The 24851-nt window shown below is 41.8% G+C and overlaps 1 protein-coding gene across 1 annotated transcript in view; it reads left to right on the top strand.

Annotated features, from left to right (window-relative positions):
- The window catches only part of Prkar2b (protein kinase cAMP-dependent type II regulatory subunit beta), a 98624-nt gene that overhangs the window by 53860 nt on the left and 19913 nt on the right, over positions 1-24851 (top strand). The window contains exons 3-4 of the mRNA XM_059279459.1: positions 4578-4630; positions 12207-12290. Coding sequence (XP_059135442.1) covers positions 4578-4630; positions 12207-12290 — 137 coding nt within the window. The remainder of the gene's footprint in view (positions 1-4577; positions 4631-12206; positions 12291-24851) is intronic.

The following is a 24851-nucleotide window of genomic DNA, read 5'->3' as shown; positions in this document are numbered from 1 at the left end:
ACTAATGAGGCAGGGCCATAGACCACAAGTTACTGGAGGACCAAGCATGTTCACTATTTCATTTCCTGTTGAATGTGTTGATCATATGACCTCGTCACCTTCGTGGTCCTCATCCTCACAAGCACCCTCCATTTGGATTAATCTCCCTTTGTCACCCTCTGAAAAGTCAAAACCTTTAACATTGGCCCGTGCTTTCCTTTTTCACTGTACAAACGGTAGAGCATCCTGTTCCCTGTCTGGCTGTCATTCATGGGAAGGGAAGGTTACAGAGCTTCACCTAGAAGAGATTTTCATGCCTGGTGGAAAGTTGTAGCCAATCCAACTAAGTATGGAAGCCAAATTAGCCAGATGATCCATAGTGTGTGTGTGTGTGTGTGTGTGTGTGTGTGTGTGTGTGTGTGTGCGCGCGCGCGCGCATGTATGTTATCCAGCCTGATATCATTAGACTTTTCTTTGATAAATTCTTAACTTCCCATTTCCTGATCACCAAGCAACTTCTTAATTATGGTTTGGCTGCTTTTGTGGTTTTCTGCAGAGAGAGAACTGACTGGTCATGCTGACTTCATACTTCGTCCAGGAAGTTACTTACAAATTGACATTCTGGTTTTATGAATCATTGGAGGTCTATAAATCTGAGTTTGCTCCCAAGAAACCCTGTTTCTGCTGGAATTTCTGAGACAAACTGAAGTCTAGGCATTGTGCTGGCAAATTTTCCCAAATTGTGTAGGTATACAACAGTGGTTGATAGCAAGGGTTCTGGAGTCAAGATAGACAGTCCTAGGATCAGATATGGGCCCTGTCACTTACTAGAATGTTTGACCCTGACCTTTCTATGTCCTGGTGTTTCTGTGAAGTAGTTACCTACTTGTAGGATTGTGAGATTGAATAAGAAAGAGTACTCTAGGTCAGGGGTTCTGAGCCTCAGTACTATTAGCATTTGATACCAGATAATGCTGTGTTTGGAAATGGTTAATTGTAGGGGAGGGGGCTTACTGTGCCTTGTAGGCTCTTTAATAGCATCCCTGACCCAAGCCCACTATATGTCTGTGGCTTTCTCTAGCCCCTCACACATGGATGATCTACTAATATGGCTGCATAGAGCAAGGCCTGCAGAAAGAAAGATTATGTTGTGTTTTATAATAATGATGATAAAGGTACTAAAGAAGATAAATATTATTATTGCTACCATCTTGAGACCCTGGGGAAGGCATTTTTGATCCTTATTTATTATTATTATTATTATTTTGATCTTTCAGTTTCTATATCTTAGCCAAAATAAACTCTCTATATAGACTCAAGTAAAAATTAAAAAAATATATACCTTTTTAAAAAATGAAAGAAAAGTAGCAAATCTAAACTGAGAAAATGGTTTCCAAGCTCATAAAGTGGGTCTTCCTGTGATATTTAATGTTGGAGTTAAGTCATTAAAGTTAAACATTGGGGCAGTTCCTTCCTCATTACTACATTAAGCATAAACAAACATGCACAATCTGTGAAAATTTGTCATAAACATTAACAAGTAAGTTGATTTAAATTATTTTGAGCAGTCTAAGTGTAAAATGATGTTCAACAACTGGCTATGTCCAGGTGTGGTGGTGCATGCCTTTAATCCCAGCATGTGAGAGGCAGAGGCAGGTGGATATCTATGTTTGAGGTCATCCTGGTCTACATAGTGGATTCTAGGACAGCCAGGGCTACATAGAGAGACCTTGTCCTTAAAAAAAAAAATAAAAGAAAAAGAGAAAAAGAAACTAGTCAAAAAGGAAATAACATTCCCATAAATGACAACAAAGGAGATATATATAGTCAAAGGTATTTGGTAGTTGTTCGTATTTAATAGTTTAAATATTTAAATCCTTTCTTTTAAATTGGCAAAGATTTTAAGTGTGGGCACCCAGCTCTTTTATGTAGCCAGAGAGCCTTTTTGTATTCTTTGTAGAACAATGGATGGGTGCAGCCTTTTGTAATAAATATGCCTTAAGATTTGTCATGCCTTTTTGGCTCCCAGAATAACATTTGGAATAGTCTAAAATGTCTACATGTATTTATGGTAAAGAAGTACAATATTGCAAAAATATTGTAATAAAAAGCCAGTTAAATGCTCAGTATTAGGAATGGAGTTAATTATAGCAAGGCAACATAATTTGTAGTCCTTAACAATATTTACTGTTTCTGGTGACACAAACATTCTTAGTGTTAAGGGAACAGAAAGCAGATTTTCAGGCTGTGTATGCAGTATAAATTCAACTCTGACAAAGACCAGGAGGAAATACTCCCAGTATTAGCAACACTTTCCTGAGAAAGTGGCTTATGAATAATTCATGAAAGTTTCTCATAGCTATATGATTAAATTGATTATTTCATGGCATCCTTAGATGTTTTTGTTGTTCATGTTCTCTCAGGTAAGTTTTAGGTCATAAACATTTCTTTGCCTTAGAAATACAGTTTTGAAAGGAATAAGCAAAAAACAATCACTAGTGTCATAAAGTGGATTTATGACATGGATTTATCATATAAAAATTTCTATAAATTAAATGTAATCAATTTTAGGGGGTAGGTTTCTAATGTCAGAAGTTTTCCTGTGTCCCACCCTTCCCGCAGCCCTTGGACCAAGTAAACACACAGAGGCTTAATATTATTTATAACTGCTAACTGCTCAGCCATTAGCTCATGCTTATTACTGACTAGCTCTTAAATTAACCCATAATTCTTATCTATGTTTACCCACGTGGCTTGGGACCTTTTCTCAGTTCTGCCTTGTCATCTTGCTTCCTCTGTGTCTGCCTGGTGACTCCTGACTCTGCCTTCCACTTCCCAGCATTCTCCTCATCTGCTTGCCCCACCTATACTTCCTGCCTGGCTACTGGCCACTCAGCATTTTATTAAACCAGTGTATGAGAGCATTATCCCACAGCAGTTTCTTGCTCTGTAATTAATGAATTTTCTTTTAAAACCATCATGGAACTCTTTATGATCATTAATTTAAAAAATTGTTTCTTTTTCATTGAGATTATAATATAGTTATACCATTTCCCCTTCCTTTTCTTGCCTCTAAATGTCCCACATTTACATCTCTGCTCTCTTTCAAGTTCATAGCCTCTTTTTTCATTGTCATTAACATGCATGTGTGCATGCACGCACACACACATTCCTAAATAGTCAAATACAATCTGCTCAGTTTGTATAACGTTACTTGTATGTATATGTTTTTTAACCACTTGAAAGTGTATAACCAGTTGGTGTGCTGGGGAAGACCGTTTCTCCCACTCTTGGCATTCTTTGGTTGTCAGTAGTTCTTTGTGTAGAGTTGAGGGCTCCTGGGCTTTCCCCATCTACATCAGCATGTCTGCTGGTACCATCCTTGGTCACCTCATGTTTAGGCAGTTGTGTTGGTAAGACTATGTGTGGTAGAATATTATTTTAAGGTGTGTTACTTTTGTTTATGCTGCATTTGTTTAACTCTGTGAAGATCTGTTACTGTGCCTGTCTAAAACACCTGATGGTCTAATAAAAAGCTGAATGGCCAATAGCAAGGCAGGAGAAAAAACAGGTGGGACTGGCAGGCAGAGAGAATATATAGAGGGAGAAATCTGGCAGGAGGGAGCTAGAGATCTAGGAGCCAGAGGAGGAGGGTATCAGAGGCCAGCCACCCAGCTACACAGCAAGCCATGGAGTAAGAGTAAGATTCACAGAAGTAAGAGAATGGGAAAAGCCCAGAGTCAAAAGGATAACTTAAGGAAAGCAAGCAAGCAACAAACCAAAATAAAACCGGGCATTTATAATTAAGAATAAGCCTCCATGTATGATTTATTTGGGAGCTGGGTGGCGGGCTCCCCAAAAGAGCCAAAAAACAAACAACAACTATGGGTGTAGCTTCTGACATTGCAAGAAGACACAGTCTACAGCAAACTCCCTAGTCCTCTGGCTTTTACAATCTTTCCACAGTGTTCCCTGAGCCTTAGGTGTGGGAGTGTTTTGTAGATGTATCCATTGTGACTGGGCTCCACAACTCTGCATTTGATTGGTTATGATTGTCTGTAATTGTCTCTGTCTGTTGCAAAGAGAAGTTTCCTCGATGAAGGTGAAGACTATACTTATCTGTGGATAAGGACGAATGTTTAGAGTGTAAGTAGGATTTATGCTGGCTTAGTAAAGTGGCAGTTGTAGATTCTCCTCCAAGATCCATGACTTCACTATCGCTTTGGCTAGACTTCCAGTACCCGGCATGATTTCCGTCTTGTTGACAGATCTTAAGTACAATTAGAGAGCTGTTGGTTACTGCCAAGGTGTGCCTCTCACCACCGCACCCTTGGGGTTACTTTGCCGTGCTGGTGGTTATTGTGGCTCCTAAGTGTCATATCTGGGTTGGACTGTTGGCTGCTTCTCTCCTTTGGAAGCTTGCATGGCATCTTCTGGTGCCATGAACTCTAGTCCTTAGGGACAAGGCTTTCAAATCAGTACCAGCTCAGGGGCCTTGGGGTCCTGTGTCTGAAGTTCACAGATGATTAATTTTTAAAGATATTTATTGCATGTATTTGATGAACAGATGTTTAAAATGTCCCCTTTTATATTTGCAGTCTGTGCAGAAGCTTATAATCCTGATGAAGAAGAAGATGATGCAGAGTCCAGGGTATGTAGTTTAATGAATTAGGTAATGTTTAAATGCATTTATGTAAGGAAAGTAATAATGGAAACACAGACTTTCAGGACAGACATTGAAATTATTTATTTTTTTTCTCACCTTATCTTGATAGACTATTTCTACTTCAAATTCTATAGAATTATTTTTATCTCTCCCCACGCCCCCCCAAAGTCTCTTTTGAATGAAATGAGACAGGAACATAAGTGCTCACTGAAGTTATGGTGTAGTTCTTTCACTAAAGGCATCCTGATGATGGAAAATGTTTTGAGCTATTTATTTTTCTTATAGTCATAGTTATTTATAAGAAGTGTTTCTACTATAGAGAGATACTAGTGAAGACCTTCTGCTCCTGTCAGTTGGTAACAGAAGGTTCCTCGGAAGCAGACAAACCTCAGTAGAATCACGGGGAAGGCGCCAACACAACACACACCATGCTTTGTGCAGACTGGTTCTTGGAGGCCCTGATGATTCTGTAGAATTTGCCTTGTACACTTTTAAGCTGTATCCTTAGCTTACTTTTCCCATTAGTGATCCAGTAAGAAGTAAACTTAATAAGAGATCACTGTGCCTGAACATGAATTAAAGGAATAACTTCTCTCCCTCCCTCCCTCTTTCTCTCCTTCCTTCCCTCCCTCTCTCTCCCCTTCCCTCCCTCCCTCCCTCTCTCCCCCCTTCCCTCCCTCCCTCCTTCCTTCCTTTTTTGTATACACTTTAGAAAAGTCTCTTTTGCATCTTCAGCCTTAAAAAGAAATTTTTAAAACCTATCTATAGCTCTGAAAAATGCAGAATAGCAGACAGCAGGTTCGGAGTTTTTAGACTGTTAAGCTCCTGAAGTATATTTGTACCCTCGGTGTATACCCATACACATATGCAACCAAGTTCTTCTGTTGCTACTCTAGAACATGCTGTTAACTGCTCTGTGTGTGCTCTACAAAACTACCTTGTCTATCACGTGCTTCATCTGTATATCTAGCAGAAACAGTAATGGATGACAGTTGAGGAATACACACATTCCTTTGTGGTTAGTTATATGGTAAAATTTAGCAATCAAGATAATGTAGTTTAGAGTAGTTTTAACAATCTAAAACTAAACTGGGTGGTGGTAGTGGTGGGCACCTTTAATCCCAGCATTTGGGAAGCAGAGGCAGGAGGATCTCTGTGAGTTCAAGGCCACCCTTGTCTACAGAGTGAGGTACAGAAGAGCCAGGGATACACAGAGAAACCTTGTCTTGAAAAACCGACAACAACCGAAAAAATAAATAAAAATAAAAACTAAAGCTAAGGAACATGGTTTGAAAGCAACATGACTCTACTCAGACCTTGAGAGGGATTTTAGATACCATTGAACCTGTAAGTGAGTTAAGTAAAATGTTTTGGCTAGTTCATTCCCATTCTAGTTAATATTCACTTAGCGACCAATCAAATGGAATTAAACATAAAAAATACAAATGAGAACTTACTGGATACATGTTTGGATGTATTACCAATTCCAGAAAGAGTTCAGAGGCCACACGTAGACAGGGCTGCCTGCCTCTAGGGCAGCGGTTCCCAACCTGTGCATATCAGATATTTACATTATGATTAATAACAGTATCAAAATTACTGTTATGAAGTAGCCATGAAAATAATTTTAAGGTAGGGTATTGTGTGGTATTTTGATCATGTTATAACAAATAAAGCTTGCTTGGAGTCAGAGGGCAGAGTTAGCCACTAACTGACCAAATTAACCACAAAGGTTTTGGAAGATTGAGGACAGATAGGACAGGAGGAAAGAGGTAAGGCAGGGCAGAGGGAGGATCTGGCTCTCTTTGGAGGAAGGAATGGAGCAGGTAGAGAGGACTGGTGTCTTCTCTGCCTCTCTATCTTTCAGGCTCTTACCCCATTATCTGACTCCTGAAATTTTACTGATAAAGAATAATTAGAGTTGGTGGTCACCACAACATGAGGAACCGTATTAAAGCATCTCAGCATTAGGAAGGTTGAGAACCACTGCTTTAGGGTTCTTCAGCAGCAAAGGTGCAGATGTTAAGTGGTGTTAAAGGCACTCACCAGCCACTCTCTCCTTATTGCTGGCTTTCAGTTCAAGATCCGGTTTCCCAGGAGCTTCTAATAAACCCAGTGCTGGCCAGTTGGGGCAGGGCCAGGAAATCAAGACTCAAAGACCAGTTGTATAAATAAGGGCAGACATTTTCTATGGAAGGTGGGTGTGCTGGCTAGTTTTATGTCAGTTTGACATAAGCTAGAAGAGTGGACCTCAACTGAGAAAATGCCCCCACCACATTGATCTTTGGGCAAGCCTGTGGTGTATTTTCTTGATTGATGATTCATAGGGGAAGGTCCAGCTCACTGTAGGCAGTGTCATGCCTGGGGGCTGATGGTCCTGGGTTCTATAAGAAAGCAGGCTGAGCAAGCTGTGGGCAGAAGCCAGTAAGCGGCACCCCTCCATGGCTCTGCATTAGCTCCTGCCTCCAGGTTTCTACCCTGTTTGAGTTCCTGTGCTGAACTCTCTGGATGGTGGACTACAGCTGTAATATAAATAAACCCTTTCTCCCAAAGTTGTTTTGGTCAAAGTCTTATGGCAACAGCATCGACTCTTTTTTTTTTTTTTTTTTTTGGTTTTTCGAGACAGGGTTTCTCTGTGTAGCTTTGCGCCTTTCCTGGAACTCACTTGGTAGCCCAGGCTGGCCTCGAACTCACAGAGATCCGCCTGGCTCTGCCTCCCGAGTGCTGGGATTAAAGGCGTGAGCCACCACCGCCCGGCAGCATCGACTCTTAAGACGCACTGGGGTCTGTGGGATGGGGACTCACTCTAAGACTTGTCCTCTCTAATACTTTACATTCCTATGTAATATATTAATAACATAGTAATGATTATGATAAAATGCTTTAGTATTCTGATTAGGTTGAAATGCTTTTCTGTAGCATACTAAAAATTTTCCTTGCCTTTGGCCTTAAAACTATAAGGCAAATTGTACCATAGTTTCTAGGAATGATTGTTACAGATGTCAAAATTAGTTAGCTCTAGATGGATATTGAAAAACATCTGTGGGGAAGATACATACTGCATTTTGATAGAGTAACATTTCATAATATTTCTGGAATTCTTTATAATCATGAAATCTGCAAACTCCTAATAGAAATTAGTATTTATCTTCATATGAATTGAAAGAAAATCAGAATACTTAAGACTAATTTTGGAAATTAATCTGGGTTTTAGTTGAAATACCAATAGTAAATGAGAATTTAAGAGTTGTATATTTCTAGCATGTGACCTGAGAGGGAAGCCATGTATTTCCTCATTCTCTTCTACAGACTCACTTTGAAGCATCTCTGCACAGCTGGCCAGCTGCTAGGTATGCCGCAGTGAAGCCGCCCCCGCCCTCGTCCTTAGAGGCTAGTGGCAGATGCAAACTAGTGAATTAATGAGTAATTACAAAACATGAAGTGTCAAAGTGCAGTGAGACATTGTATAGGAATTGAAAGCTTGTCTGCTTGTGTGAAGTGAGTGGAGGTCTCTCGAGGTAAGACGTGAGGCAGTACAAGAGTCTGGACTCACTGTTGCATCTGACCTTGAGCAGCCCCGGGAACGGGGAGTGAAGTTCTGGGGTCTGCTGAGGTTTGTAGCTGGGAAATGGAGTGCTGTCATTGGATGGTTGATAGATCTCCTCTATGTTGTCCAGGGGAACGGAGTGGGTAGTGTGCAAGGTTGCCTCTGCAGCAGAGTATGAACTATTAGTTTAGCAATTAGAACCGTATTATTTGCTTTGCTGATTATTTTCCTTGAAAGGCAGTAGAAGTTCAGAGCAGGAGTTGGCAAATGCTTTATGTGGGGACTTTTTTTTTTAACTGAAAATTCACTATTTCTGAACATGAATGTTTTGTATTTAGGAAGCTCTTTTGAAGCTACTCAGCCCTGCTGCTGTGCCTCAGAATCAGCACAGTGAACAGATTAAAGCATGTCTGGGTTCTGAGGACATTTGAATTTCATTGCATTTCCATGTGTCAGAAAAGGGTGTGTGTGTGTGTGTGTGTGTGTGTGTGTGTGTGTGTGTGTGTGTCTGTGTGCATTCTCTACAAAGTGCTTGCAGGTGTGGTTTACTGTTCTGGGGTGTGAATGTGTTCTCATAACCAGCTTGTCAGGGATGAATCCGAGCTCTGCAGCTCATGGACTGTGAGTTGATGAAGAAGCCAATTGAGTGAGTCCACTCTCTCACCTCTAAATGACCACCTATTTCCAGGGGTCTGTTACTAGTTAAAAAGAATTGATATTTATGGGGCCCTTAAAATACTACCTGACGCTGGGTGATGGTGGCACATGCCTTTAATCCCAGCACTTTGAAGCAGAGGCAGGTGCATCTCTGAGTTCAAGGCCAGCCTGGTCTACAGAGTGAGTTAGAGTACAGCCAGGGGTACACAGTGAAACCCTGTCTCGAAAAAAACAAACAAAACAACAACAAAATACTACCTGTCATACATCAAATGCCACATAAATGCTTGTTTAACAGGATTTTTATCCTGAAATGAGAAATTTTAATAAAAATCAAAAGAGCCTATGGGCTAGCAAAAGCTCATACTTTGGGTACATTGTTAAAGCTGAAGAGTTCCAGAGACAAACCTAGTATGTAGAATGATGTCAGACCTAGTGGAAAGATGAGGTTGAGGAAGCAGGCAGCATCTTCTGAGCCATGAGAACCTCAGGGGAACATCTGCCTTCTGACGGCTCCCAAAGCACAGAATGTAATACACCGAGGGTCTTCGGAAAGAACTGTGTCAGGGAGGAGTGGGTGACGGGCAGCTGCAGCCCTGGGGTGGGCCTGGAAAACACAGTTTAGAAATGTTAATTGGTTAGAGCTAGGGGATCAAGAGAGAAAATCAAAGGGCACTTCCCTGTTGAGACGTCACAGGGAGAGAAAATGTGGGGAGAAAGGCGAAAGACTTGAATTGACAGAGGGTGAAGCATCACAGAGTGGAGAACAGACTGTAGGCTGGCACCCCCCCCACACACACACACACCCGGCTGGCAACCCCCAACCCCCCATGGCTGGCTGGCATTTATACACACACACACCCGTGTGGCTGTTGGCTGCCCGGCAGGCACACCCTTGCTGTTGATCCTCCGTCCCCACCCCACCCCCTGTCCCTTGTGGCTGCCCCACAGGCACACCCTTACTGTTGCTTTCAGAGTGAGAAGTAGCACTCAGCTTCATCTCTTGTATTTCAAGTAGAAAGTGGGGAGCTCTGGTTAGTGTGATCTGAGGTTTGAAGGTTTCTGTGTAGCACTGGTTAGTAGCATTGTGTTCACCTGTCACCTTAGGGTTCAGATGAGCATGGGTCAGATAGGCAACAGGTTCACATACCGTACCCTTTATATAGTGACTTCTCATATCAAGAGAAAAATGCGTGGCAGAAATAATATAAGGGAATTAGGTTTGTTTTGGATCCAGTTTCTGGGCTGTTTTAGTCCATCATGTTGGGGGAGAGGTGGCTGTGACGGTGACAGGAATGTCACAGGGCACCATCCAGGAAGAGAATGCTGGTCTGGAACTACAAGGAGTTATAAGAAATGCCTGCACATACCTATCTGCTTTTGCTCACCTGCCAAAGACTCCACAGCCTTCAAACATGGGATTCAGTCTGTGAGGACGTTTAGTCCCAAGTCACACACTTTTATTGAAAAACTGCTGAGACTTGTTCACTAGCTGATAGTCTTTCATGTTATCTGTAAATCATGGAAGGCATGGTACCCATCAAAGCGATCTCCTTATACTGTAACTGCCAACTCCTTCAGGCTTATGTTTCATTGATTTGTTAACTGTCTCTTCTGCTGAGTTAAATGTCCCTGTGTATTGTTGGTTGTTTTTTACTCCTTTGAAGGGCTCGCCACCCAGCTCCCAAATAAATCACACATGGAGGCTTTTTCTTACTTATAAATGCCCAGCCTTAGCTTGGCTTGTTTCTTGCCAGCTTTCCTTAACTTTAAATTATCCCATCTACCTTTTGCCTCTGGCCTTTTCCGTTTCTATTCCTGTATACCTTTCTTTGTTTCTTACTCTGTGGCTTGCTGTGTTGCTGGGTGGCTGGCCCCTGGAGTCCTCCTCCTTCTCTGCCTACTTCTTCAGCTACTTCTTACCAGATTTCTCCTTCTATATATTCTCTCTGCCTGCCAGCCCCACCTATCTTTTCTCCTGCCTCGCTATTGGCCATTCAGCTCTTTATTAGACCATAAGATGTTTTAGACAGGCACAGTAACACAGCTTTACAGAGTTAAACAAATGCAACATAAAAAGAAGTAACACACCTTAAAATAATATTCTACAACACCTGTGGGTGATGATGTATATGTGGGTACAGATTTACTGCTGTCTGATTCTGGCTGCTTTGATGAGAGAGGTGAGGCATTCACTTATCAGATCCTATAGTCCTTTTTTTTTTTTTTTTTTTTTTTGGTTTTTTGAGACAGTTTCTCTCTAGCCCTGGTTGCCCTGGACGTCACTCTGTAGACCAGGCTGTCCTTGAACTCAGAGATTTACCTGCCTCTGCCTCCCAAGTACTGAGTTTAAAGGCATGCACCACCACTGCCCAGCTACAGTCATTCTTTGAATGAACATTGGAATAGGAGAAAGTAGTGTGTTGGTCTTCAGGAATCTACTCCATGGCTGCTTTAAGAAGTGTCTTTTACCACTTATTTTTATTTATAAACTACCAATGTTCACAATAAAGAGTCTTTTGGTGTTAGGTATATAGCTTGATGGTAGAGCATTTACTAGCATGAGCAAGGATTTGAGTTCAATCCCTATGTCTTAAAGAAAGAAGCCAGCCTCACTGGTCCATTGAGTCTGATGTTAGTCAAAGGGGCCTCAGAAGTTAGCAGGCTACTCTCAGAGGACCTTCTGACTGCTGTGTTGTCCTGGAGCAAATGTTCAGTGAGAATATGGAACACCAGCTTCTCTTAACTTTATCCTAAAATGAACGTGTCAGTATTTCCTGGGTTCATTTCCCCTGAACACACATTCTCTGGGGGCAGTACATGGTTGCTTGTCCCTTTTGTAAGTTCTTTGCAGGCTATTAGGGCAGTTACCTGCAATTTTCCTAATATCTTATTTAATTTTGATGCAGTATACACTGAAGAACTTCCTTGCTTCTGCAGACATTATCAAGTTTTAAGGAAGTCCTGTATCCATAAGAGTTTGAGTCATAGCAAAGGAATGAAGGCAGGGTCTAACTTTCCAGTGTAACAGTAACACTTTGTCCTTTTGTACATGTCCACATAGCCTGGGGTGTTTGTTATCTTTCATGATGCTCATGCATCTTCTCATAATGTGCTTGCTGATCTTAGGGAGAACTCTCCTTCCAAGAGCTTCTGAGCACAATGTTGGTGAGTGTGTTCTGTAGACCAAGGGACTGCTTATGGGCTAACACTTGTTAGCCACCCAGGGTGAATATCATGCCACCTGTGAGTGAACTTGAACGTTAACATTGTTCTCTTTAGCACTCCTTTTTATTGTTTGGATTTTACCTGGTATTAACTGTTGTATTTGTTTTCTTGATTTTGGTGTCTTTTCAGATAATACATCCCAAAACTGATGATCAGAGAAGCAGATTACAAGAGGCTTGCAAAGATATCCTGCTGTTTAAGAACCTGGATCCAGTAAGATAAATCATAGTAATAGAAGTGGGTTAAGACCTGGGCAAGGACCTGCGTTTCTTCCTTTCCAAGCTCAGATCACTCTGGGATCATGTGGAGGCAGATGGTTGCATGCACTTTCTGATCTTGGGTCTATGGATACTGGATATTCTATGTTAGAGCTCCAAGGGAAGACACTGTCATATTCTCAGACCCAGCCCTGGGGTGGTGCAGGGGAGGAGAGGCTAGACCCCTGAATTCTCTGTGTACATCAGAGGCCACTGGAGGATGTCTTCCCTGCTGCTCTCAACAGCCAGTAATAGGAATCATATTTGAATGTATTTAAGCTCTGCATTGTTCATATTTTAAATGTAGCATATTACTTGGCTTAAGGCAAGTGAATGTTTGATTCTTTGAAAGAATTTTGACATCTCTAGTCTCCACAGAGAGAGTTTCTAGCGTATCACTTGGTATGGCGTGAGTGTTCAGACTTATTCACACTGTTGGCTCAGTGTTCTGCTTTGTCGTCACATGTCATGTTTCTGCTATTTAGTGATTTAGGAAAGAACTTCTGCTTTGTTCCAAGCATGAAGGACCAACTTTTATAGCTTACTTCAACTTTAAATTTTCCAAACACCACCTCTTCTAGTTTTCAGATTGATGTCTGAGAACTGGTTTTTAGATGAGGGTTTTTGTTTTGTTTTTGTTTGGACATTTTTTGAAACATTAAGGCACTACATCATACCATTTTATATTAGGTCATGTTTATACCCTGAAATATTAAGAAAAAAAGGCTTCATGTTTTCTGGGACTTTGGAGCACACGGTAAAAATTTGTATGTCATCCCTGAGTTCAAATTATTATTTTGACATTTTTTTTTTGAGATAGGATTTCTTTCTGTAGCTTTGGCTGTCCTAGGACTAGCTCTGAAGACCAGGCTTGCTTTGAACTCACCAGATTCATCTGCCTCTGTCTCGGATTAAAGGCATATACCTTCACTGCCTGGCTTCGTCTTTGACATTTCTGATTAACCAAACAAAGATCTATGCATTGCTTCATTTATTCACTTCTTGAGGGTAGGACACACCTTTTCATTCAGCTCTTTAAGTAGTACAGGCCCCATTGTCTTCTGTATGCATTGATGTCTCTAAAAGAAAGGATGGCCTGAAACCAGAACATTCTGAATTACTATTTCTCGTCTTTCTAGTTATGCATACTTGGTAGTAATATTTTGAATAGATTTGGTAATTTTAATAAAGTGGTGGTATTTAAAGACTGAGTCGGGGGCGGGGCTGGGGGCGGGGACGGGGATGGGGACCGGGAGCTCAGTGAATAAAGTGCCTACCATGCAAGCATGAGGACCTCAGTTCAGATCCCAGGTACCCCTGTAAGAAACCAGATGTGGCACATGTGCCTATAACCCAGCACTGGAGGGAAGGAGGTAGATTTCAGAGGCTTGCTGACAGGCTTGTCTAGCCAAGTGATTCACTCCGGATTCAGTAAGAGACCGTGTCTCAAAAAATAAGATGGAGAATGAGAGAAAGACACCAACATTGACCTTTGGCCTCCATGAGCATGGCATGGGCAAGTGCATCCCCACAAACACATGCATACCACACACACACACACACACACATACACATCCCACACACACAAATAAATAAATAAGGCTCAAATCTTATTGAAATTTACAGTGATCTTTGCTTTGAGAAAGATGTGTCTTCTTCCAGATGTGTAGCCACTCCATGCTCATGCTAACAACCTGAATTAAACTCAGTAGGTCACATAAAAGGAGAAAATAAAATAGGAGGGGACTTGTTGGAAATAAGGTATTCAGAGGGAAGGAGGTAAGAGAGGGTGATGGGGGGCGGAAATGGCCAACATTCATTATATACATGTATAAAATCGTCAAAGAATTAAAAACACTTAATCCATTTGAAAGTTAGCAGGAACAAACAAGTGTAGCTGAAAAAGTTACAGTGACTCTTTTACTGCAGTTCTGCTCTTCTGGTATGGATTCATGTGTTCAGAGTGAGTCTGCCTACACACTCAGTCCAACAACTCCATGTCTGCTGAATGCAATACTGAGCCATTTATGTTTAGGAGTGGGTTTGTATTAAGGTTCTCTAGTTTTTATTAGATCTTTACATGGGAAAATTTCAGAAGTCATTGTGAACAGTGCCTCTCAAGTTTTTAATACAACTGTGTATCATTAAGGGGTGTTAGTAAATGTGGGGAACCTGATCCAGTAGGTCTGCACTCCTCACAGGTACCCTCTCTCTCCCCTCCCCTCCCCTCCCCTCTTTCCCTTCTTTTTCTTTTTCATTTTGCCTGGTGCATGCTAGGCAGGTGCTCTGAAACTGTGCTTACATGCTCAGCCCACCTTTTTCTTTCATTTTGAGACAGTGTCTCATGTACCAAGTTACCCAGAGTGAGTTTTACCTCATTCTGTAGCCCATGCAGGCCTTGAACTTGAATTGATCCTCCAGACTCAGTTTCTCAAGTAGCTGAGATGAAAAGCCTGACCCACTAGGCATAGCTAAATGGACTCTTTAATGAAACGATTTAAAAAAGATTTGCACTGTCCTGCTAAAAGTCTTCAGTGTGTGATGTAAAAGTCAGTTCATGGGAGAGAAGCAGCACCAAAATCATGAATTAACATTACTGATTATTTTATAGGGAAAGAATATGTTTAACTTTTATTTAGAAAAATATCTATTGTTTTGAGGTAGGCTCTTTCTATATAGCCACAACTGACCTCAAACCCAGGGTCATCCTTCTCAGCCTGCCACCTGCTGGGAACACAGGCACAGGTGGGTCATCATCACTCACAGTTTGTCTTTGATCTCATGCCAGCTTGATTTCTCTCTCTCTCTCTCTCTCTCTCTCTCTCTCTCTCTCTCTCTCTCTTCTCCCAAATCCTTTTCAAGATGACATAGACTATTTTAAAAAACAAAAACAAAAAACCTTAAACGTTTATGTATGCCTGCTTGCCTTCCTTCTCCTTTTCCTCTGTTTCTATTCACTGAGACAAGTTTGTACTGCCCATATACTCCTGGGTACAGGGTCATCCATGGGGGAACCTTCCAGTGGCCCAAACACAGTGGCTGTCAACTGCAACAGCTTGTCTGCTAAGGACTAGGCCTCCTCGTGTGCAGGTGATCACAGCTGCTATGAGTTTATATGTGAACAGCTACATTGTGAGCAGAGGAATTTCACGGCACTCCTTCCATCCTTCTGTTCCTTTTGTCTCTTCTTCCACAACATCCTGGGCATAGTGGGAACAACTGAAGTATTTGGAGCAGAGGATTTAACAGTCTTATTTCTTCCCTGTGGCAGGTAAAGAGGGAAACGAGAGGGACATGGGGTAGAACGAAAGGATGGAGCCCATAGAGAAACTGTCCCATAATTCCATTGGAGAGAAGTGGGGCTGAACTGCGGAAGGGAGATGAGTAGGCAGGAAAGGATGATTGCTGACATGCAGGATTAACCGACCTTGGTTCTTGACAGTTGGTCTGATTAGAGCCTGAGGAGCATCTAGGATGACTGCCAGTACCCCACTGCAGTGACCATGAAGGCAGTACCTTTCCAGACCTGGAAGAACTCCAGAGAGGAAGGGGAACCATAATTACCAGTTAGCACAAAGAATAATGTTGGCTTTGTAACTATTGTCTCATTTGAATTTCCTGAAGTTAGTGTTTAGTTTGAAGATTTCACACTTCCCAGACCTCAGCACACTTTTTCCCTTGGAGTACTGTATAGGCGCAGATTTTCTAATTATTAATGTCTTTGAAGATATTCTTCTCATGAATATTTTAATGTTCCACTCAGTAGGCCGTTTTCCTCCTGAAATAGTTCTAATTTGAGGCTAACGGGAACACTTTTCCTTTGCTCTTCGGTAGGCGCTTCCATTAATGCAGAGTAGATTGCCACTGCCTGAATGAGTCAGAGCCTTCCTGAGCTCTGAGAGAGAGAACGCGGTGTGGATTGCCTACAGTGGCTGTCAGCACCACCCTCAGCCTCTGCCTGTTGTATTTCCCAAGTTCTTCTCACTCTGTGCATAGTTATGGGAATTAGATTTTGGTTGACTAGAGCAGACACCTGTCACCATAGGCAAATCTCTCTATTTTATTAGGAAATTTTCATATACTGGTATAAGTTCTTTAGTTTTATAATTTAAAAGTAGTGTTTCATATGTCTGCTTAAACTGGAGCTAATTCTAACATAACCAAAAATTTTATTGTAGCAATTTATTTCATTTTCTCCATTTGATATTTAGAATCAGAACTAATCAATAAAGCTGATATTTCCCCTCTGCCTTCCGTAAAAGAAACAAATCATAAATGACAAGTAAAATACGGTATTAGTAAGCCATTTAATTAACCTTCAGAGTTTTGACAGGTGACCATATGCTGCTTGAGGCAGATTAACTCATTTGGGTAAAAGGTCCCTACGGGGCTGATTAGCGTCCTATCTGGAAATCCTTGCTTCACAGCCCTCCTGGCTCCATCTTCAGCCCTGGCTGCTGCCCATGAACAGGAGCCAGAGCTCACCCATGATGAGGAAGAAATGAAAACCACTTGCAAACCGATCACCATCATTTCCTCACGCTTCTCTTAGTATATGAGAAGATTCAAAGTTTTGTTCTCTGTATAGAGGATTTTTTTTTAAGATTTATTTTTATTTATGTGACTATGGGGTACATGCATGCAGATTTCCTCTGGCATCAGAAGGGAGTATCAGGTTTTTGTTGTTGTTGTTTTCAAGACAGGGTTTCTCTGTGTATCCCTGGCTGGTCTCAAACTCAGAGTGCTGATTCAAAGGTGTGTGCCACCACTGCCTGGCAAGTTTTTTTTTTTTTTTCAATCAAGAAATTTTAATTACACATATATTTACTAGAATTCACAATGAACAAAAGAAACTTCCTTACAACTCTGTCTCCCAGGAGCCCTATCTCTTGGTAGACAAAGCCTTTACACTATCTTGTGTAGTCAGACTTCTTTTTCCTGCCAGCCAATTCCCAAATAACCATACCAAAACTTATGTATTAATTATAAATGCTTAGCCAATAGCTCAGGCTTGTTACTAGCTAACTCTTGATTTTAAATTAACCCATATTTTTTATCTACACTCTGCCATGTGGCTCAGTACCTTTTCTTAGTACAGCAAGCTCATCTCCTCTCTGTCTCTCTATTCTGACCTCCTCCCTTTCTTCTTTGTGCTCTGTTTTTGTCTCTAAGTCCTACCTAACCTCTACTTGTTCAGCTATTGGCCAGTCAGCTTCTTTATTAACCCAGTCACAGAGACATATATTCACACAGTATAAAGGAATATTCCCCAGTCTTGTTCATTTCCCAGGACTGTGTAATGCATATGTGGCAGCAATATTTATCCAGGCTTGGCTCTGTTCTTATCTTACTTAATATATTAGATACCATAGAGATATATGAACATAGAGCCTCTACTTTTTAACTTTTTTTTATTAGTTCTTTGAGAGTTTCAAGTTCCCTGCACAGCATGTTTAATCTCCCTTCAGCTCTTCCCAGACCTACCCTCCTTACCCTAAGTCATCCAACTTTGTGTCAAAACAAACCATCCTTTCAAGACTAGTTTGTGCTGCCCAAAATATTCTTGGAGTGTGGTTTTCTCCTACAGCGTGTCTTTCCCAGCATCTAACAACTGCCAATCACTGCACATCGAGGGTTGGGATTGTGTGCCCAACTTCCCTGTCTGTCTGGGATTTGATCTGGCCTGGGCTTGCACAAATTTTACATGTGCTATCACAGCTGCTGTAAGTTCACCTGTGGGGCTGTCCTGCTGTGTCTAGAAGTTGTTACCTGGCTTATATATTCTTCCTGCTCCTCCTGCAATGATCTCTGAGCCTTGTGGGGATGGTGCAGTAGACATAGTCCTTTTAGTGCTGAGCATTCGAGAGTTTCTTACTGTTTGCACATTGGCTAATTATAGGTCTCTGTGTTTGGCACCATCTACTGCAAATAGAAACGTCTCAGAGGAGAGTTGGTAGATGCATTGATCTATGGATATAATGATAAGTCTTTAGAGTAAGTTTAATACTGTGTCCATTTAGAAGCATAACAATAGTAGGTTCTCTCCTAGGGCTTACGACTCCTGTAGCCTAAAGTTCTTGGCCCCAGCAATGGTGTCAGATAGGGTTTCAGTGGTTGGTTACTTCTTTGGGTAGTGTTGCTAGATGGGCTCTGAGGAGTTCACAGAGGGTGTAATTGATGATTACTGTTTACATCTAGTACCTGCATAGCACCTGCACTGTGAGAACTAGCTGGGAGGAATGAAGTTTCTGGGTCCCTAGCATTTCGATCCTGTTCTGTCATGTCTTCAGTGTACATTCTTACTGTCAGGTTCTGAAGGGTAACCAAGAGGAGGGGCAATGCCTATAATGTTTGAGGGTCTATGTGGCCCTCAACAACTCCAGAAGAGGAAACCATTTCTGGACCTGAGCTTTTTGTTAGCATATGTTTAGTAGGGGCATTGTTGCCCTGTTATAGGGTAATTCCATTTCTTCTGTATTTTACTCTCTCTCTCTGTGTGTGTGTGTGTGTGTGTGTGTGTGTGTGTGTGTGTGTGTGTATACACACGTGCACGTGCATGCACTCAAGCTACCCACACACACTTATAGTTTAAACCACCACACAAGGTTAAGTATTCACAACCTTGGATTTAGCAGTGGATTTTTAGATACCAAAAGCAAGGATGAGAAAAGATATATTGAACTTTGTATTACCATAACATTGTATAAGTCACAGGACATTACTCCCACAAAAAAGTAAAAAGACAAACTACAGAATGAAAAATATTTGTTGATCATATACTTGAGAAAAGCCTAGTGTTCAAGATATATAAATAATGTAAGACATACAACAATCCAATGAGCGGAGTACTTAAATAACTTTCTCTAGAGAAGATAAATGACAAGCAAACAGATAAAAAAAAATTCCTAGCATGGTTAGTCATTAAGAAAATGCAAATCAAGACCAAATAAAACACTACTTCATCTCCACTAGGGTGGTTATAATTAAGTAAAAGAAAAACAACAAATGTTGAGGACATGAGAACATTAGAATGCTCACAGTTGCTAGTGGAAGGTAAGTAAGTGGTTCAGCTGCTGTGGTCTATCACTTGGGAATCCCTCAAAGTGTAGAGGTACTGTACAGTTCAGTAATTCCTCTCATAGGCATTCAGAAGAATTGAGGTCAAATATTGGTTGAGACAAGTACTAGTGTGCAAATGTTCATAGCAGCATTGCCCACTGTAGGAGGTGGAAACCATCCAAATGTCCATTATCAGAATGTGGGACCTGAGCCCAGCATGGTGGCACAAACCCTTTAATCCCACCACTTGGGAGGCAGAGATGGGCAGATCTCTGTGAGTTCAAGGCCAGCCTAGTCTACAAAGTGAGATCCAGGACATCCAAGGCTGTTACACAGAGGGACCCTGTTTCAAAAAAACCAAAAAGGAAAAAACAAAAAGCATGTGAGATCTGGAGTTCATCAGGCCTATGTGCAAGTGCCTCTGAAATGGATTCTAAAATTTACATCCGAAATAGACAAATCTGGAGAGGCAAAGTCCCAGAGAAGCCTACACAGTGTTGAAAGCCAGTCAGTGAATTTACAATGACTTCACCACACAGCATAAGATACGACACCAATACTGGAAGAAGTTGGGCAGTGGAACTGAGCAGAGCCTAGGAAAATCTCCATGTGAATCACCTGGACAAAGGATAAAGGGAGCGAGTGGCACTGGGACAAATGAATGCGCACCCCAAAGAACCTTTCACAAAGATTAACCCCAAATGTGTCAGAGACCTCAGTGTAAAATGTTTAAAAGTCATAAACACTACAGCTATCTAGATGATCTAGAATCTGATGACTGTTTAGATAGGATGCCAAAAGTTCAGTATATGAAAGAATCAATAAGCTGGACCTCCTTAAATCAAACATTTCTAAGACCAGGTGTGGTGCTTAGTGCTGTAATTCCAGTACTAAGAAGGTAAGGCAGGGGGTGTGAGGTACAGGACCTGTGTGGCTACATAGTGAGATACTGCTTCAAAAAGAAAAAAAAAAAAGGAAAACTAAAGTTTTTGGACTGGAAGATGCTATCAGCAAGCCTTAAGAGAGAAAATATTTGCAAAAGATACACCTGATAAAAAACAATTACACAGGGGCTGGAGAGATGGCTCAGAGGTTAAGAGCACTGGCTGCTCTTCCAGAGGTCCTGAGTTCAATTCCCAGCAACCACATGGTGGCTCACAACCATCTAAGAGATTTGGTGCCCTCTTCAGGCCTACAGGCAACATGCAGGCAGAACATCGTAGACATAATAAATAAATAAATCTTAAAAAAAAAACAACAATTACACAAAGTACACTAATAATTGTAAAAACATAGCAGTAAATAAAAGCCTGTTTGAAAATTAGATCAAGACTGTGAGATAGGTCAGCAGGTAAGGATGTCACATACAACGGAATATAGTTCAGGCTGGGAAATGTATATTATTTATTATGCTACAGTGGGCATAAGCCGTGAAGGCATTATGCTAAGTGAAATAAGCTAGATACAAGAAAACATATTTTATCATTCTATTGTATTGAAATATTCAGAAAATAGGAATCTACATAGAGAATGAACAGATCCATGGTTTCTAAGGAGCTAGGGGACCATGAAAATAGCAAATGACTGCTTAATAGATACAGGGTTTCCTTTGGGGCTAATGAAAATATTTTGGAAGCACATAGGGATGGTTGATGTTCAGTGACCTATGTCTCCAGGGAAAAGCAAATCAAAATCAGAACAGTGAGATACTGCACACCCATCAAAATGCCCCAAATCCGGAACCCTGATACCCCAAATGCTGGTGAAGGCGAGGACAAGAGGAACTCTGGCTCATTGCTGGTGGGGATTCAGAGTGGTTTAGCCACTTTAGAAGTGATTTGGCAATACCTACCACACTATTTTCCTACACTCCAACCCTTCTGCTCCTCTGTAGTTACCCAGAGAGGTAAAAACTTAATGTTCACACAAAAACCAGGGTACAGTTGTTCACAGCAGCTTTATTTATAATTGCCTAGTGTTGGGAGCCACCAAGATGTCCTTCAGTAGATGAAGAGATAAACTATGGTACATCCAGGCATGGGAATAGTATGCAGCAAAAGGAAATGAGCTGTGAAGCCATGGAAGGACACAGAAGAAATGTATGTATTAGAAGTAAAAGAAGCCAGTGTGAGAAGTCTAGACCTACCCGATTCCAACTGTCAGACATTCATAATAGGAAATGATGGGGTCAGTAACACAGACTCAGTGGTAACCAGGAGTTGAGGGACAGGAAGGATGAGTGACAGCTGGGTTCAGAGCATTTTTGGGGTGGTGAAACCATAGCTGTGTCATAGCACTTGTAAACTTGACTGAGTGGCAGTGATGTGCCTGCGTAGATTCAGAGCAGCAAATGGAGCTCTCTGGTGTAGTGGCTAGAAGTTTGAGGATGAAGTTTAAAACAACTGATATAAATCTATTCTGGGAGAGGCTTGTCCATGTATGGGGGCAGGGAGCATATGGGAAATCTGTGCATCCCTCACTGTTTTCTAGGAATCTACAGGTCCTCTGAAAAATAATAAAATCTGTGTATTAGTTCAAACATGCTGATTTCTGTTAGTTTTTATCATTTGCTAGCTGTTGTAAAGAACTAAATCATGACATTTTCAGGAAAAAGGATAAAACTGGAAATCATTACGTTGGGTGATAAAAGCCAGTCCAGATACTTCTAGAATCCATATATGGGGGGGGGGCATTGAAAGGGGAATCAGTTGGGGAGATGGATGTATCTTAAAGGAGAAGGGGTAAAAGAGAGGGGTAAGAGAATGTGTGACATGAAAGCAAAGGGAAGCCTGGGAGATGGAAAGGAACCAGCCGCTCAGAGGGGCACGGAGCAGAGGTAGGGCCGTGGGGAGGAACAGTTGGAGTAGATAATGACACTATAGGGAAGCCATGATGAAACCCAGTTGCTTGTACTCAACTTTAAAAACTAATATGAAAATGTAAATCAACTGTTTTCAGAATGATGTCCCTCCTCAGGAAGCCCTGAGCTCAGCACAGTTGGAAAACCGTTCCCTGCTCAGGAAGTCTGCATTTGAACATAGCCTGCAGCTGCGGAGCTCAGTCTTCGCAGAACAGCTCTGTGATTGCCTCACAACTTTCATTCTTTTCTTTTTCTTTCTTTCTTTCTTTTTTTTTTTTTTTTTTTTTTGTCTTTGGAGACAAGGTTTCTTTGTCTAGTTTTGGTGCCTGTCCTGGATCTCACTCTATGGACCAGGCTGGCCTGGAACTCACAGAGATCTGCCTGGCTCTGCCTCCCGAGTGCTGGGATTAAAGGCGTGCGCCACCACTGCCCAGCTCAGCTCTCATTCTTAGGCAGGTCTTTACACTGTGTTAAAACCTCCGTGAAACCCTGTGGTCCCCATGCGGGCCTCTAGACCTGACCAATGTGACAGAAGATGGATGATGTGTTCCTATGTGGGACTTCTCTCTCCTCTGAATGCCCCTCCCTCAGCCTAGTCCTCTAATGGCAGGTTTTCACATTTTTTGTGCCCCCTTTCTGAGCGTCCTGCCACTGCCAGTGACTCCCTTGAAAGGTGGATGTAGGAGAATCCCCACATGTGCTTTTATAGTTGCTGAATATATGGGAACATAGTATAATGTATGTACCCAGCACCCGTAGGGAAGCATCCATTTTGTTTCCAGTCTTTTGTTAGGATGATGCCATGAAAAATGCTGCATTACATGCCATCTCAAAGATGTCAAAAGAGTGACTTCCTAGAGAGGGAGTAGTCAGGGTGGAGGTTGTGCATTTGAAATCTTACTAAATGTTGCCAGGTTGTGTGCTTGCTCTCGCTCGCTCGCTCTCTGTCTCTCTCTGTCTCTGTCTCTCTCTCTCTCTCTCATTTGCTCTCTCTCCCTCTGTCCCTGCCTCTTCCTCCCTCCCTCCTTCCCTCCCTCCCTCCCTCCCTCCCTCCCTCCCTCTCTCCCTCCCTTCCTCTTTGCCCCTCACCCCCAAGGTTTCTCTGTGTAGCCCTGGCTGTCCTGGACCTCACTTTATAGACCAGGCCAGCCTTGAACTCACAGATCCACCTGCTTCTGCCTCTGGAGTGCTGCTGGGATTAAAGACGTGCGCCACCACTGTTTGGCACCAGGTTACTTTCTGTGGCGTTTATTCTGTTTACATAGAAGACAGTGGAAGTGTCTCTTCTTCATGGTGACTCCAGAGTCTGAATTTTTTTCAGATCTGACAAATGAATGTGTGAGAGAAGTGATCTTATTTCCATCTTAATTTGCATTTCTCTTCATTTTGAGAGAAGCTGGGCATCCTTTTTCACAATTATTTTAAGACACACCCCTCCCCAGAAGCACTTTGGAACCCTAGACCCAGGTTTGGGGTTTTGTTCATTGGTTTAACTGGGCTCCTTAATGCTCTCTTCCAGCCTGAAAAACTTTCCGTTTTAGAAAGTTTGTTCCATGTTTCTTCATTTTCTGTTTTCTCTGGACTCTTTCCTTTCTTTGTTGACTTTGTGATTTAAATTTTATTCTTTCTTATTTCATTAAACTATTCAGTCGGGTGGCATTTGCCATTTGCCATACCTATACCAAGAACAAACCTTAACATAAATGCAAACTTTGGGTCAGTGAGTCTCTGAGTCTTATCAGTTGTAACAAACCCACCACTGTGCTGGGGGATGTTATTAGTGGGGGAAGCTGAGGAAGTGTTAAGCCCTGTGAGACTGTCTCAGTGCACCCATAAACCTAAAACTGCTCAAGAGGTTGATTTTAAAGGAAAAAATTAGCAGTCATGTTTTAAATTTTTTGTCAGGATCCTTTTTTTATACCTGTGAATATAATATCATCCTGAGCCTTCTATGGGTGCACAAGCTGTACTGTCTAAAAGCTCTCCTCTGCTCCTGGGACTGTCAACAAACAGCTGATTAAGAGCCCCGAGGAAGTAGGGCAGCCTGTGAGCTCAGCTGTCATACCTTGGGGGCCCTCTTCCTAGCAAGTGAAAGGCTTGCATTCTGGGCACTGGCATTTGGTGTGTCTGTTCAAGCTCTCTCTGGTCTCTTGTCTAGGAAATTCAGTAACGTCTTGGCCACTAAGCTTGTGTCCAGGGTAAAGGGACTTTACAGGAAGCACCTGATCCATATGCATCTTTATCTTTGTGTTTTAGCTCCACCCTGATGGACCACATAATTTTAGTCTGAATGTTTTCTGTACTGTGCTCATGGGCCCCTCTAACACTATTAAATGCAGTTTTAATGATTTGTGAAGATCTTTCCTAGGAGATGTAGTTGGTTGGTTTTTGAGGAGAAGTGTACTGACAGACAGATAGTGACAGAATATTCGCTGCAGTCTTTTGTTGCTGCTGTTTGACTGGCCCTGCCCCGAACTGCGTTCTGTTCTGTCTTGTTTGGGTACTGACATAAACTGCGAAACTGAAGTGAGGATGTAATTTCACCAGGTGTTTAGGGAACCTCCACACTAATTCTATCAATGAGTACTAGGAAGTTTT

This window comes from Peromyscus eremicus, chromosome 14, assembly GCF_949786415.1.
Source record: "Peromyscus eremicus chromosome 14, PerEre_H2_v1, whole genome shotgun sequence".
Classification (NCBI taxonomy): Eukaryota; Metazoa; Chordata; class Mammalia; order Rodentia; family Cricetidae; genus Peromyscus; species Peromyscus eremicus.
The sequence above is the reverse complement of the archived record's forward strand: the minus strand, read 5'-3'. Positions and strand labels throughout refer to the sequence as shown.